This window comes from Zea mays, unplaced genomic scaffold (genome assembly GCF_902167145.1).
Source record: "Zea mays cultivar B73 unplaced genomic scaffold, Zm-B73-REFERENCE-NAM-5.0 scaffold_33, whole genome shotgun sequence".
NCBI lineage: Eukaryota > Viridiplantae > Streptophyta > Magnoliopsida > Poales > Poaceae > Zea > Zea mays.
Window position 1 is genome coordinate 121,647 of NW_023366959.1, and position 14,652 is coordinate 136,298.

Genomic DNA, 14,652 nt, shown 5'->3' on the forward strand with positions numbered 1-14,652 from the left:
CAATGGAATCCCAATCCCCCGCTTTTATTTGTAAAGTCTCTACTCCTCGATGATCGAAGCCCAAAGACCTATGAACCACGTCATGTTTAACTAGCCAATTAGATAACCAACCCTGCTGCATTGTCTTGATCTCTCCCCCTTTGTATAAATATTTCACATTTCAAATGCAAGTTTGAAAGATTGTACTGCTCTTTTCTTTCTTTTTCTGCACAAAAGAACCCCTCCTAATTCACTAATTTGTAGGAAGATACTGAACTTTTGGATTTGAAAAAAGTTTCAGAAGATATATCTAAAGTAGATGGTGATTGATAGAGCAATTCTTGTTCGTAAGTTCCAGTGTGAGTACTGCGCCGAACATAAAGTTTGTGACGGGTAGTAAAAGATCTATTTTTCTTTTGACTTTGACATAGAGTTCGATCCTCAATTATTTCTCGCGCTATCTTCTTACGAAGTTTTGTTAGGGCATCTATAACAGCCTCTGGTTTAGGCGGGCAACCCGGCAGGTAGACGTCCACAGGAATTAACTTATCAACTCCTCGAACAGTACTATAGGAATCTGTACTGAACATGCCCCCTGTAATAGTACAGGCTCCCATAGCAATGACGTATTTCGGTTCAGGCATTTGCTCATATAATCGCACTAAAGATGGAGCCATTTTCATTGTTACCGTACCAGCTGTTAAAATTAGGTCCGCTTGTCTAGGACTTGATCTTGGTACCAATCCATAACGATCAAAGTCGAATCGTGAGCCTATTAATGAAGCAAATTCAATGAAACAACAACTGGTACCATATAGAAGGGGCCATAAACTTGAGAGTCTTGACCAATTTGAAAGATCGTTTGGTGTAGTTGAAATAACGGAATTGGAACTTGTTTGGTCGAGTAACGGAAACTCAATCAAACTCATAATTGTCTCAATGGAATCTTTTCCTTCTTTTTTTTTTTTTTCTGAATATTCAGTTAAGACCATTCCAAGGCTCCTTTTCGCCATGCATAAACTAAACCAACAACTAGGATAAGCACAAAAATGAAAGCTTCGATAAAAACGGATACACCCAATACGTCGAAACTCATTGCCCAAGGGTAGAGAAAGACTGTTTCCACATCAAAAACAACAAAAACTAGCGCAAACATGTAATAGCGTATTCGGAATTGTAACCAAGCCCCCCCCATGGGTTCTATACCCGATTCATAACTAGAAAGCTTCTCTGGTCCTTCACTAACCGGGGCTAAAAGTCCTGAAATCCAAAATACCAAAATAGGAATAAGGCTTGCTATTATTAGAAATGTCCAAAAAATATCATATTCGTGAAGCAGAAACATAAATGTACTCCCATTAATGTGGAATAGGCGGAACTGAATTAGTCAATTCAAGTTGACATTGTCAATTTATCCAGAACTTCTCTCTTTTCCTCGGTGAAACAAGAATCTGTTTTGCTCAAACCAAAGGCAAGGAGCGCTTACTTTAGCCTTTATTTCTTTTGTGATATGTCTTCCTTAAGGATTCATCCAATGTAATCCCCACTTCCCTTCTTTTTGATTTCCCTTCTATTTAGATATGATATAGACCTAATTCTTATACAAAGAAAACTCTTTCGCTTCACTTTGTCTCACTTTCTCTAGAATCTCTAGAAAAAAGAATTGCTCTACCCTTTATTTAATGATAGTCAGAGACTATTAAATAAAAAAGAAAATACTTACTACTAATTGGATTAGAACCTAATTAAAATAGGATGATTAATATATATTAAAATAGGATGATTAATATATACATCCTAATGAGGAGTAATACTAAAAAAAAGAACTCTATTTCAGAATTATGAAACAGAATATCCTGTTTTATTATTTACTCTTTCTTTTTTTTTTTCTTTCGATTTTTTCTATTTTATTTAAAGTGGATCGATTTAGATAATGTATATGATAGTAATATACTTCAAATAAAATAGGAATTCGCAAAATGGAGAAAATCGTTGCAGTCATTATAGGAAAGTATGGGAAGACTTAGAGCATATCCTATTTAAAGGAGGATGAAATTCAAATCAGGTAAGGGATCCTTCCTTCTATTGATTTGATCAAAATTCTTTTTTCTTTTCCTGTCTCTCTGATTTGCGTTTCGATGAATGAGCCTATGGTAATGCTTTTATCTCTATTCTATGGCGCAATCGACCGTCGAGTCTATAAACAAGTACTAAATAAGGAAAAGAAAACTATACTAAAGGAAACATAAGATATCCATCCTAAAATGGAAAAAAGACGTATATATTAGGGCTATACGGATTCGAACCGTAGACCTTCTCGGTAAAACAGATCAAACAGATTATTATCGAAATGATTCGAACTGTTTCAAAGACCCAACATGCATTTTTCTGCATTGGGCTCTTTCATCAACTAATGTAAAGATCAGTTAATTCGCCATAGTTTTTCTTTAGGGAAAGATAATAAGATGGCTCCCTGTGCTCTGATTGATTATTTGTCTTATGATCTATCTAGGAACAATACCAAAGTGTTTCAAAGGAGGATTACCTTGACTTAGGTCTGCCTCCGGCCTAAATTAAATCAACCTAAGTGAAATGGAGTCTCTATCGTTCCGCTGCAAGAGTTTACTATGAGACTTCATACACCTTAAAGTTCATAGAACGAAAAGAAGTTTTTTGGAGGCCCTTATCCTCATTACGCCTAGCATTGAGTGGGCTGGATATTTACCTTATCAACTAGCAAATCAATAGGAGTTCTATTTGAGTAAGCACCTTAATTGGCACCTGAATCGGACTGAACCAGCTGTTTGTCATTGTCAGGCTACTGTTCTTCTATTCTTTCGAATCCATGAAGTAAGACATTGATTTTGCAACAAGGTCAATTATGTTCATTGCATAAAAAGTTCCCTTGAAAAGCATTGGCGCACGTGTAAACGAGTTGCTCTACCGAACTGAGCTATAGCCCTTGTCAGAGATATCTTAACATATAGATAATTTCTTGTCAAGATGAATATTCTCTAATGCCAGAGGATATCCCTTTGATCCGTTTACTATATAACATAAACATACCAATAACGGAGCGGTATTGCTTATAAAAAGGATTCAATCTATAATCGATCGAAGTAATGGGGCTTCTTTTGTGGTGATAAATTGCCTACTTAACTCAGTGGTTAGAGTATTGCTTTCATACGGCGGGAGTCATTGGTTCAAATCCAATAGTAGGTAGGTAGGTAGAAAAATTACTAGATAGCATTGGACTTACTTCGCTTCGCTATCTAATAACTTTTTCTACCCTTCTTTCCTTTTTCTTTGTATCAACGAAATCTTTGGATTGTCTTCAATTGGATGGGGGAATCCAATTGACAGCCTCGACTCGTATCCTAGCTCGTCTGAGAGCTAGCTTCGCTTCAACCAATTCTTTCGTACCTTCAGCTTTACTCAAGTTAGCTTCGGCTATTTCAAGTGCCTGTTGAGCTTCTTCTGGATCAATGTCACTACCCAGTTCTGCATCATTTCCTAAAATGATGATCTCATTATTAACTATTCTTGCAAAACCACTCCACAGAACCGCCGTTAACCATTGGTCGTTCAGGAGGCGTATTCTCAAAGGACCCATATCTACAGCTGTGTTAATGGGGGCGTGGTTTGGTAATACACCAATTTGGCCACTATTAGTAGATAAAATGATTTCTTTCACTTCACAATCCCAAATAATTCGTTTAGGAGTCAGTACATAAAGATTTAATTTCATTTCTTCAATTTGCTCTCCTCTTCTAAGTTTATAGCTTTCGTGCTAGCTTCATCGATGTTCCCCACTAAATAAAAAGCCTGTTCGGGTAGGCCGTCTAATTCTCCGGAAAGGATTAGTTGAAATCCCCTAATTGTTTCTGCAAGACCAACATACTTTCCTGGAGAACCGGTAAAAACTTCTGCCACAAAGAACGGTTGTGATAAGAACCGCTCGATTTTTCGTGCTCTTGCTACAGTTAAACGATCCTCCTCCGATAATTCATCCAATCCAAGAATTGCGATAATGTCCTGAAGTTCTTTGTAACGTTGTAAAGTTTCCTTAACTCTTTGCGCAGTTTCATAATGTTCGTTGCCAACAATCCGAGGCTGTAACATAGTTGAGGTTGAATCTAAAGGATCCACTGCGGGATAAATACCCTTGGAAGCTAATCCTCTGGAAAGTACGGTAGTAGCGTCCAAATGTGCAAATGTTGTGGCAGGAGCAGGGTCGGTCAAATCGTCTGCAGGTACATAAACTGCTTGGATCGAAGTTATAGATCCCTTTTTGGTAGAAGTAATTCTTTCTTGCAAAGAACCCATTTCTGTACTAAGGGTAGGTTGATAACCCACTGCGGAGGGCATTCTGCCTAATAAGGCGGATACTTCCGATCCTGCTTGAACAAAACGAAAGATATTATCGATGAATAAAAGCACGTCTTGCTTATTAACATCTCGGAAATATTCTGCCATAGTTAGGGCAGTTAAACCAACTCTCATACGAGCTCCCGGCGGTTCATTCATTTGGCCATAGACTAGAGCTACCTTTGATTCCTCAATATTTTTTTCATTAATTACTCCGGATTCCTTCATTTCCATATAAAGATCATTTCCTTCACGAGTCCGTTCCCCTACTCCGCCAAATACGGATACGCCTCCATGAGCTTTAGCAATGTTATTGATTAATTCCATGATGAGTACTGTTTTACCTACTCCTGCCCCCCCAAACAGTCCGATTTTTCCTCCACGTCGATAGGGAGCTAAAAGATCGACCACCTTAATACCTGTTTCAAAGATAGATAATTTCGTATCTAACTCGATAAAGGCAGGCGCAGATCTATGAATAGGAAATGTTGCACTAGTATCCACAGGACCCAAATTGTCAATAGGCTCCCCAAGAACGTTAAAAATTCGTCCGAGAGTAGCTCCACCGACTGGAACACTGAGAGGAGTTCCCGTGTCAATCACTTCCATTCCTCTCATCAACCCCTCTGTAGCACTCATAGCCACAGCTCTAACTCGATTATTTCCTAATAATTGTTGTACCTCACAAGTCACATTAATTTGCTTATCGGCAGTGTCTCGACTCTTGACTATCAAAGCATTATAAATATAAGGCAACTTGCCCGGGGGAAAAGTGATATCCAGCACGGGTCCAATAATTTGATCAATACGCCCTACGCTTTTTTCTTCAATTGTGGAAATCCCGGGACGCGAAGTAGTAGGATTGGTTCTCATAATTATCACATAATTTTCAAAAAAAAAAGGAATTTGTCGAAATTTTTTTTCTTGTTGAATAATGCCAAATCAAAAAAAATATCCAAAAATCCAAAAGTCAAAAGGAAATGAATTAGTTAATTCAATAAAAAAGAAAAGGGGACTCGCACTTGATTTCGTTGCCCAAGCGAATCCCATTCAATCGTTTACTTATGGAATGAATCCGTTGGAAAGTTCAATCCATTTTTTTCATATAAATTTCGCCTTTTGTGAAGGATCTGTGCCTACTCTACTTTCCTATCTAGGACTTCGATATACAAAATATATACTACTGTGAAGCATAGATTGCTGTCAACAGAGAATTTTCTTAGTATTTAGGTATTTAGATTCAAAATATCAAAGGGGAAGAACTTTAAAAATTGTAAAATAAAGATTAGGGTTTGGGTTGCGCTATATCTATCAAAGAGTATACAATAATGATGGATTTGGTGAATCAAATCCACGGTTTAATAACGAACCGTGTTAACTTACCATAACAACAACTCAATTCCTATCGAATTCCTTCCTATCGAATTCCTATAGTAAAATTCCTATAGGATAGAACGTACACAGGGTGTACACATTATATATGAATGAAACATATTCATTAACTTAAGCATACTCCTTTTTTTATTTAATGAGTTGATATTAATTAAATATCTTTTTTTTTAGATTTTTGCAAAGGTTTCATTTACGCCTAATCCATATCGAGTAGACCCTGTCGTTGTGAGAATTCTTAATTCATGAGTTGTAGGGAGGGACTTATGTCACCACAAACAGAAACTAAAGCAAGTGTTGGATTTAAAGCTGGTGTTAAGGATTATAAATTGACTTACTACACCCCGGAGTACGAAACCAAGGATACTGATATCTTGGCAGCATTCCGAGTAACTCCTCAGCTCGGGGTTCCGCCTGAAGAAGCAGGAGCTGCAGTAGCTGCGGAATCTTCTACTGGTACATGGACAACTGTTTGGACTGATGGACTTACCAGTCTTGATCGTTACAAAGGACGATGCTATCACATCGAGCCCGTTCCTGGGGACCCAGATCAATATATCTGTTATGTAGCTTATCCATTAGACCTATTTGAAGAGGGTTCTGTTACTAACATGTTTACTTCCATTGTGGGTAACGTATTTGGTTTCAAAGCCTTACGCGCTCTACGTTTGGAGGATCTACGAATTCCCCCTGCTTATTCAAAAACTTTCCAAGGTCCGCCTCACGGTATCCAAGTTGAAAGGGATAAGTTGAACAAGTACGGTCGTCCTTTATTGGGATGTACTATTAAACCAAAATTGGGATTATCCGCAAAAAATTACGGTAGAGCGTGTTATGAGTGTCTACGCGGTGGACTTGATTTTACCAAAGATGATGAAAACGTAAACTCACAACCATTTATGCGCTGGAGAGACCGTTTTGTCTTTTGTGCCGAAGCAATTTATAAAGCACAAGCCGAAACTGGTGAAATCAAGGGGCATTACTTGAATGCGACTGCAGGTACATGCGAAGAAATGATTAAGAGAGCTGTATTTGCAAGGGAATTAGGGGTTCCTATTGTAATGCATGACTACTTAACAGGAGGATTCACCGCAAATACTACTTTGTCTCATTATTGCCGCGACAACGGCCTACTTCTTCACATTCACCGAGCAATGCATGCAGTTATTGATAGACAGAAAAATCATGGTATGCATTTCCGTGTATTAGCTAAAGCATTGCGTATGTCGGGGGGAGATCATATCCACTCCGGTACAGTAGTAGGTAAGTTAGAAGGGGAACGCGAAATAACTTTAGGTTTTGTTGATTTATTGCGCGATGATTTTATTGAAAAAGATCGTTCTCGCGGTATCTTTTTCACTCAGGACTGGGTATCCATGCCAGGTGTTATACCGGTGGCTTCTGGGGGTATTCATGTTTGGCATATGCCAGCTCTGACCGAAATCTTTGGAGATGATTCCGTATTACAATTTGGTGGAGGAACTTTAGGACATCCTTGGGGAAATGCACCTGGTGCAGCAGCTAATCGTGTGGCTTTAGAAGCCTGTGTACAAGCTCGTAACGAAGGGCGCGATCTTGCTCGTGAAGGTAATGAAATTATCAAAGCAGCTTGCAAATGGAGTGCTGAACTAGCCGCAGCTTGTGAAATATGGAAGGAGATCAAATTTGATGGTTTCAAAGCGATGGATACCATATAAAATAAAAAAAAAAGCAAAATAGAAAGAGAAAAAATAAGTTAAGAAATGCAGTAATTCTTCTTTATTCCTCTAATTGATTGCAATTCAATTCGGCTCAATCTTTTCTAAAAAAAAAAAAAGACTGAGCCGAATTGAAATAGATCTTGATACGATCATGAGACTTGACAAATCGAGATTCTTCTATTCTATATATCTAGAATATAGAAAGGTATAATACAATAAACAAATATAAATCAAAATATAGTATTATCGTACGATAATGGAATCAAATACGCAGTATTTACAGAAAAGAGTCTTCGTTTATTGGGAAAGAATCAATATACTTTTAATGTCGAATCGGGATTCACTAAGACAGAAATAAAGCATTGGGTCGAACTCTTCTTTGGTGTTAAGGTAGTAGCTGTGAATAGCCATCGACTACCCGGAAAGGGTAGAAGAATGGGACCTATTCTGGGACATACAATGCATTACAGACGTATGATCATTACCCTTCAACTGGGTATTCTATTCCACTTCTACTTTTTAAATTAAAGGGTATTCTGAAAGAGGTATTTCTTTTATTTTCACAATAGCTTTCTTTTGAATCCAATTTCAAGTTCGATTAGAAGGATAGAAAGGCGATGAGAATGGGAAAAGAAAAATAAAATATTTTATTTTAATGAGTTCCCCTTTTGAGTTCCCCTTTTTTGCAATTTTCTTATTATCAATTCCATTCATTTATTTTATAGAATACTTTTTTATTCTATATCTATAAAAAATCTTTATTTTGTAAACTAAAAAATACAATAGTCAATATTCCTTATAATAGATATACTTAATTATATCATAAGAATCTTAAGATATATTTCGAATAGATAGAAATAGTAAATTTGAATTGAGACACATATTCTATGACAGATTTTAACTTACCCTCTATTTTCGTACCTTTAGTAGGCTTAGTATTTCCGGCAATTGCAATGACTTCCTTATTTCTTTATGTGCAGAAAAATAAGATTGTCTAGAAACGACGGGGCCAAATTTTCTCAATGTATTTCCAGGATCATAATACAGATATTTTTTTGTGTAAGTACTATAATATGATAGGGTATGTAGCTCTTTCTACACACAAATGAAAAACGTCTATGGATGCAGATATAAGCTACGAGCATAAATGCATGCATATGCGTAGCCGACTATAGCGAGTTTTTTTTTTTAAGTGGATCCACTAATTTTTTTTGAATAGAAAGTCAATGTATCTAACCAATTATTTCACAGGAGTACTAGCTACTGAAGGCTATTTCAGAATCAAAAAAAGTAAAGTAAAAATCATTTAGCTTATTCTCTCAATTTCAATTGACCGCTACTGGATTTAGTATATCTAATATGAATTGGCGATCAGAACACATATGGATAGAACTTCTAAAAGGTTCTCGAAAAAGAGGTAATTTTTTCTGGGCCTGTATTCTTTTTCTAGGTTCATTAGGATTCTTAGCGGTTGGGGCTTCCAGTTATCTTGGTAAGAATATGATATCTGTACTTCCATCTCAACAAATTCTTTTTTTTCCACAGGGGGTCGTGATGTCTTTCTACGGAATCGCGGGCCTATTCATTAGCTCCTATTTGTGGTGCACTATTTTATGGAATGTAGGCAGTGGTTATGACCGATTCGATAGAAAAGAGGGAATAGTGTGCATTTTTCGTTGGGGATTCCCTGGAATAAAACGTCGCATCTTCCTTCAATTCCTTGTGCGGGATATCCAATCAATTAGAATTCAGGTTAAAGAGGGTCTTTATCCTCGTCGTATCCTTTATATGGAAATCCGGGGCCAGGGGGTCATTCCCTTGACTCGTACTGATGAGAAGTTTTTTACTCCACGAGAAATTGAACAAAAAGCTGCCGAATTGGCCTATTTCTTGCGTGTACCAATTGAAGTATTTTGAGTACCAATTGCAATTTTTTGCAATTGTAAGGGGATTTTCGAGTATTTATCTAAAGTAAAGGAAGGAACAAACGAGGATAAGAGAAAATTGCTTCGAATTTGTTTTGTCCAAGTGAGATATATGGCATACTATTCTTCCATTTTTATACGAAAGGCCTTTTTTTATTTCTCTATTCCACTCCATTTAGATCTAAGAAAGAACCCAATACAATGAAATTCCACTAGTATACAAAAAGAGAAATAGATACAAACACAAGGTCTCAAACCTTGTTATAGAATTTTTGCTTCAAAGAAAAGAAATATCATATATATTCAGCTTACAGATCAAAAATGAAAAAAAAGAAAGCATTGCCTTCTTTCTTATATCTTGTATTTATCGTACTTTTGCCCTGGGGAGTCTCTTTCTCTTTTAACAAATGTCTGGAACTTTGGATTAAGAATTGGTGGAATACCAGGCAATCCGAAACTTTCTTAACTGATATTCAAGAGAAAAGGATTCTAGAAGGATTCATAGAATTAGAGGAACTTTTTCTCTTGGACGAAATGATAAAAGAGAAACCGAAGACACATGTACAAAAACTTCCTATAGGAATACACAAGGAAATAATACAATTGGCCAAAATAGATAATGAGGATCATCTCCATATCATTTTGCATTTCTCAACAAATATAATCTGTTTGGCTATTCTAAGTGGTTCTTTTTTTCTGGGTAAAGAAGAACTTGTCATTTTGAATTCTTGGGTTCAGGAATTTTTCTATAACTTAAATGATTCAATAAAAGCTTTTTTTATTCTTTTAGTTACTGATTTTTTTGTTGGATTTCACTCTACCCGCGGTTGGGAACTACTAATTCGTTGGGTCTACAACAATCTTGGATGGGCTCCTAACGAGCTAATTTTCACTATTTTTGTTTGTAGTTTTCCTGTGATTCTAGACACGTGTTTGAAATTTTGGGTCTTTTTTTGTTTAAACCGTCTATCTCCTTCACTTGTAGTCATTTATCATTCAATTAGTGAAGCATAAACTCACTCATTTCATTTCCTAATATTAATCAAATTAGCATATTTCTTTTCTTCCTTTAGAAATAGAAAGAAAGCCCTTTTCCTTTTTAACAAAATTCTTTCTATTTCTACCTGCTCAAGGTATTCATCATTCTAGTACAACTATTGCAGTAGAATGACAACAGACTCGTGTATAGGGAACTAGATTAGCTTAGCTACCTATCTAATTTATTGTAGAAATTCCGGGATCCGCGATTGGACATGGAAAATAGAAAAACTTTTTCTTGGTTAAAGGAACAGATGATTCGATCGATTTCTGTATCGATCATGATATACGTAATAACTCGCACATCTATTTCAAACGCATATCCCATTTTTGCGCAGCAGGGTTATGAAAACCCGCGGGAAGCAACTGGACGAATTGTATGTGCCAATTGCCATTTAGCTAATAAGCCTGTGGATATTGAAGTTCCCCAAGCAGTGCTTCCTGATACTGTATTTGAAGCAGTTCTTCGAATTCCTTATGATATGCAGCTGAAACAAGTTCTTGCTAATGGTAAAAAGGGAGGGTTGAATGTGGGTGCTGTTCTTATTTTGCCCGAGGGATTCGAATTAGCGCCGCCCGACCGTATTTCTCCTGAGTTGAAAGAAAAGATAGGAAATCTCTCTTTTCAGAGTTATCGTCCCAATAAAAAAAATATTCTTGTGATAGGCCCTGTTCCCGGTAAGAAATATAGTGAAATTGTCTTTCCCATTCTTTCCCCCGATCCCGCTACAAAAAAAGACGTTCATTTCTTAAAATATCCCATATATGTAGGGGGAAACCGAGGAAGGGGACAGATCTATCCTGACGGTAGCAAGAGTAACAATACGGTCTATAATGCTACGTCAACAGGTATAGTAAAAAAAATACTACGTAAAGAAAAGGGGGGATATGAAATATCCATAGTGGATGCATCGGATGGACGCCAAGTGATTGATATTATACCTCCCGGGCCAGAACTTCTTGTTTCAGAGGGGGAATCAATCAAGCTTGATCAACCATTAACAAGCAATCCTAATGTAGGAGGGTTTGGTCAGGGGGATGCAGAAATAGTGCTTCAGGATCCATTGCGCGTCCAAGGCCTTTTGTTTTTCTTCGCATCTGTTATTTTGGCACAAGTTTTTTTGGTTCTCAAAAAGAAACAGTTTGAAAAGGTTCAATTGTACGAAATGAATTTCTAGATCCTGGGATTTCTTACCATCAAGTGAGAAAAAAGCCTCGATTTCTGGAATTCCTTATTTCTATCTCATGCAAAAGAAGAGGATCCAAGGCAAAGACGAGAACAATAAAAGGAACAAGTCCTTTTAGGAGGAATTGTGGGTCTTCTTAATCCTCTATTGGGCACAAGAAAAAGGCTTTTTTGCCTTTTTCTTGTGTCGATTCTTCTTGTATCGAAGTAAGAATCATTTTTCTTCTTATTTGTTTTGTCAAAGATTACTATTTATTCTTTATTCGGGTCTGTCTTTTGGACTTCCTTTGCTTAGGTTCGGGCGCGGTAGTGGACAAACAGAGGGAAAGAAGGTATGGCGGGGGACACATTTCTTGTGAGCAAATAGAATTGCTTTACTTTTTGAATTAAGTTCAACTTTGAACTTACAGAAATTTTGTAAAAAAAAATCTATACCCTCCCATGGAAGGGTGGTTTTGATTTTTAGGCTAGTTGAGTAGTTTTGATTAAGGTTTTATTAGTTTATTACTCTAAACTAAATCAACGATTTGCAGGATACTTCCTTCATGGAATAAAATACTGGATCCTCTCCCCTCTTTCTTGTTGCTTCATAAGAGTGAATCCATTTTATGGGCGAAAGGCGGGGGCTTTAAATCGACCGATGGATTGCTTCACTCACTAACATCATTAACAAACAAAAGAATAAATGGAGGGATTCCAACCATCAGAGCAAAGGTTTTCTCTTTGTTATTTTTACAAATAGAAATAGGTAACCAATTTCTAGATTATGGAACAAAACCGCGTTATAACAATAAGAATTCCGCGGGCCCTTTCCGCTCTAATCAGATAAAGGGGAGTAAGGACCCGCTAAGTTCCTACTTTTTCATGTTTACAATCTGGATCCTCCGATTACTATAGAGATGAACCCAATCCAGAATACGAACCGTAAAAGAAAACACCTATTAAACCAATCACAAGAATACCAGTTACAGTACCTATCAGCCAAAGAGGAATTCTTCCAGTAGTATCGGCCATTTCCCCTACTTTCCTCCACATTTTCTCAAGTGGTCATGCTAGAGACAAAAACAGTCATGGATAGTTATAAAGATGGTATCCTTCCAAATGGGATAAGAGAATTCTTACTACTCTCTTTCTTTCTCTCAATTGAAGAAGTAATTGGAAAATAAAACAGCAAGTACAAAAATGAGTAATAAACCCCAGTATAGACTGGTACGATTCAATTCAACATTTTGTTCATTCGGGTTTGATTGTGTCATAGTTCTATAGTTGGAATTTGGTTTATCGTTGGATGAACTGCATTGCTGATATTGATCCCAAGAAAAAAACCGTGGGTACAGCTAATCCGTGAACAGCCAGCCATCGCACTGTAAAAATAGGATAGGTTCGATCTATGGTCATTGGGGGCCTCCTAAAAGGATCTACTAAATTCATCTAGTTGTTCTAAAGAATCAAAACGGTCGGTTATTAATGGAATTCCTTGTCGGCTTTCCGTGAAATACTCGTTTGGTCGAGGACTTCCAAACACGTCATAAGCTAAACCCGTACTGACAAATAACCAACCCGCAATGAATAGGGAAGGTATAGTAATGCTATGAATAACCCAGTATCGAATACTGGTAATAATATCAGCAAAAGAACGTTCTCCCGTGCTTCCAGACATGCTGAGCTCCCAAAATTTTTATTCAAAAAAGGAATTGATTCCGTAAAAGATGGGATCCACCAGTAAATAGAAAATTACTGATATTTCATCCTTGTGAGATTGTCAATTTTGTACCAAAGGTGTATTTTGAGTATACCGAATTAGTATAGCTATCCTTCCTATGGCACAGCAATCCAGTTTTGCTTGGTCCCGAAACAGAATTCCTTTTTTCTCTTTTTTGTTCCTTGTCTATAGGAAAATTACATGTTATTCAAGGCATCAATAGAACCCCACAATTTTTTGGGTCCTACTTATTTTCATTGTCTTCGGAATAGTAGAATAATTTAATTTGGAATAGCGGCCAAGATCTTGGGAAAATCTAAGTTAATGATTAATAAGATAAAGAATTTAGGAAGGATATTCTCATATTGACGCAATACAAAGATAAGTATATGCAAAATCGATCCCTTTTTAGTTAAAGGAATTTAATTGGTTAGCATAAAATAATATCTAATAAATAGAAAATCGAATAGCGGATAATCCGTTATGAAAGAAACGGAATACATTCTTTGAAGAATCAAGATTCGTAATCAATCCTTGTCTTGTTTGTTGGATTAGGTCTAATTTTCTTGACCAAACAGCAAGCATGGAACTTTACAAGAAGAACTTAAAAGAAAAGGATAATTGAAGTAACTTTGAATCCACTTTTGTTGGGGTTCAAAAAACGAATAAAAATAAATAAAAAAAAGTAAATTTTAGGAATAGTTCCCTTTTTGAGGGGGCCCCTCGGGGGTCGTGGAATGCTTTTCTTCTCCTCTTATTCCATATGGAATACAATGAGTTAAAATTTGCTCCAAAAAGAGGATGAAATCCATCCTATTAAAAAAGAAATAATCCGAATCCGAAATAGAAAGAATTTTTTTTTTTTTTTTCAAATTCAATTCTTTATTTATCTTTTATTCCAAAATTCTCCCGAAAATCCAATTTCATTTTTCAATGGGGTTAGATGATCTAGTTCTTAATATTATTAGTTTACTTAACTGACAGATTCCACAACAAATCTCTTGATTCGGAATTAGGGACTCATGTTCCGTCTGATGAATCGATTTTCTCTTTTTTTTACACTTCTGTATCTCACTCTATCTTGTTTTTTAGTATTATCTAAAATAACCGATGAATTATGAATTTTCCATAACTTAAACTTAGGTAAGTGCTTTACCAACATATGTAGTGTAGTAAAAAAAATGGAATTGAACCCCTTCATGCTTACTATAACTAGTTATTTCGGTTTTCTACTGGCTGCTTTAACTATAACCCCAGCTCTATTTATTAGCTTGAACAAGATACGTCTTATTTGAAATGAATTGAATAGAAGAATCTTTCTTTTGGATTCTTGGTATTCTAGACTCTTTTCCACACTAATTACCA

The 14,652-nt window shown here is 36.5% G+C and overlaps 3 protein-coding genes and 1 pseudogene across 4 annotated transcripts in view; 2 read left to right on the forward strand and 2 right to left on the reverse strand.

Annotated features, from left to right (window-relative positions):
* The window catches only part of LOC118474766 (DNA-directed RNA polymerase subunit beta''-like), a 31,386-nt pseudogene extending 23,924 nt beyond the window's left edge, over positions 1-7,462 (forward strand). Inside the window, exon 1 of the transcript XR_004854397.1 lies at positions 1-7,462. This exon is cut by the window's left edge and continues 23,924 nt beyond it. The product of XR_004854397.1 is annotated as a DNA-directed RNA polymerase subunit beta''-like (transcript).
* On the reverse strand, positions 207-5,243 carry LOC118474768 (ATP synthase subunit beta, chloroplastic). Its single transcript, XM_035963765.1, has one exon. It carries the CDS (start codon positions 5,218-5,220, stop codon positions 3,724-3,726), a length of 1,497 nt encoding a protein of 498 aa, XP_035819658.1. The 5' UTR covers positions 5,221-5,243; the 3' UTR covers positions 207-3,723.
* The window catches only part of LOC118474769 (ribulose bisphosphate carboxylase large chain), a 13,756-nt gene continuing 421 nt past the window's right edge, over positions 1,318-14,652 (forward strand). The window contains exons 1-2 of the mRNA XM_035963766.1: positions 1,318-11,792; positions 11,881-14,652. The exon at positions 11,881-14,652 is cut by the window's right edge and continues 421 nt beyond it. Of these exons, the coding sequence (XP_035819659.1) occupies positions 5,982-7,433 (1,452 nt within the window). The 5' untranslated portion in view covers positions 1,318-5,981 and the 3' untranslated portion in view covers positions 7,434-11,792; positions 11,881-14,652. The remainder of the gene's footprint in view (positions 11,793-11,880) is intronic.
* LOC118474754 (NAD(P)H-quinone oxidoreductase subunit 2 A, chloroplastic-like) overlaps positions 9,524-14,652 on the reverse strand; it is a 29,776-nt gene continuing 24,647 nt past the window's right edge. Inside the window, exon 2 of the mRNA XM_035963759.1 lies at positions 9,524-14,652. This exon is cut by the window's right edge and continues 24,526 nt beyond it. The gene's annotated coding sequence lies outside the window, so the exon portion shown is untranslated.

What these genes read in the sequence shown, in the direction of transcription:
- LOC118474768 (XM_035963765.1), bottom strand. Translation starts at nt 5,220, where the DNA reads ATGAGAACCAATCCTACTACTTCGCGTCCCGGGATTTCCACAATTGAA.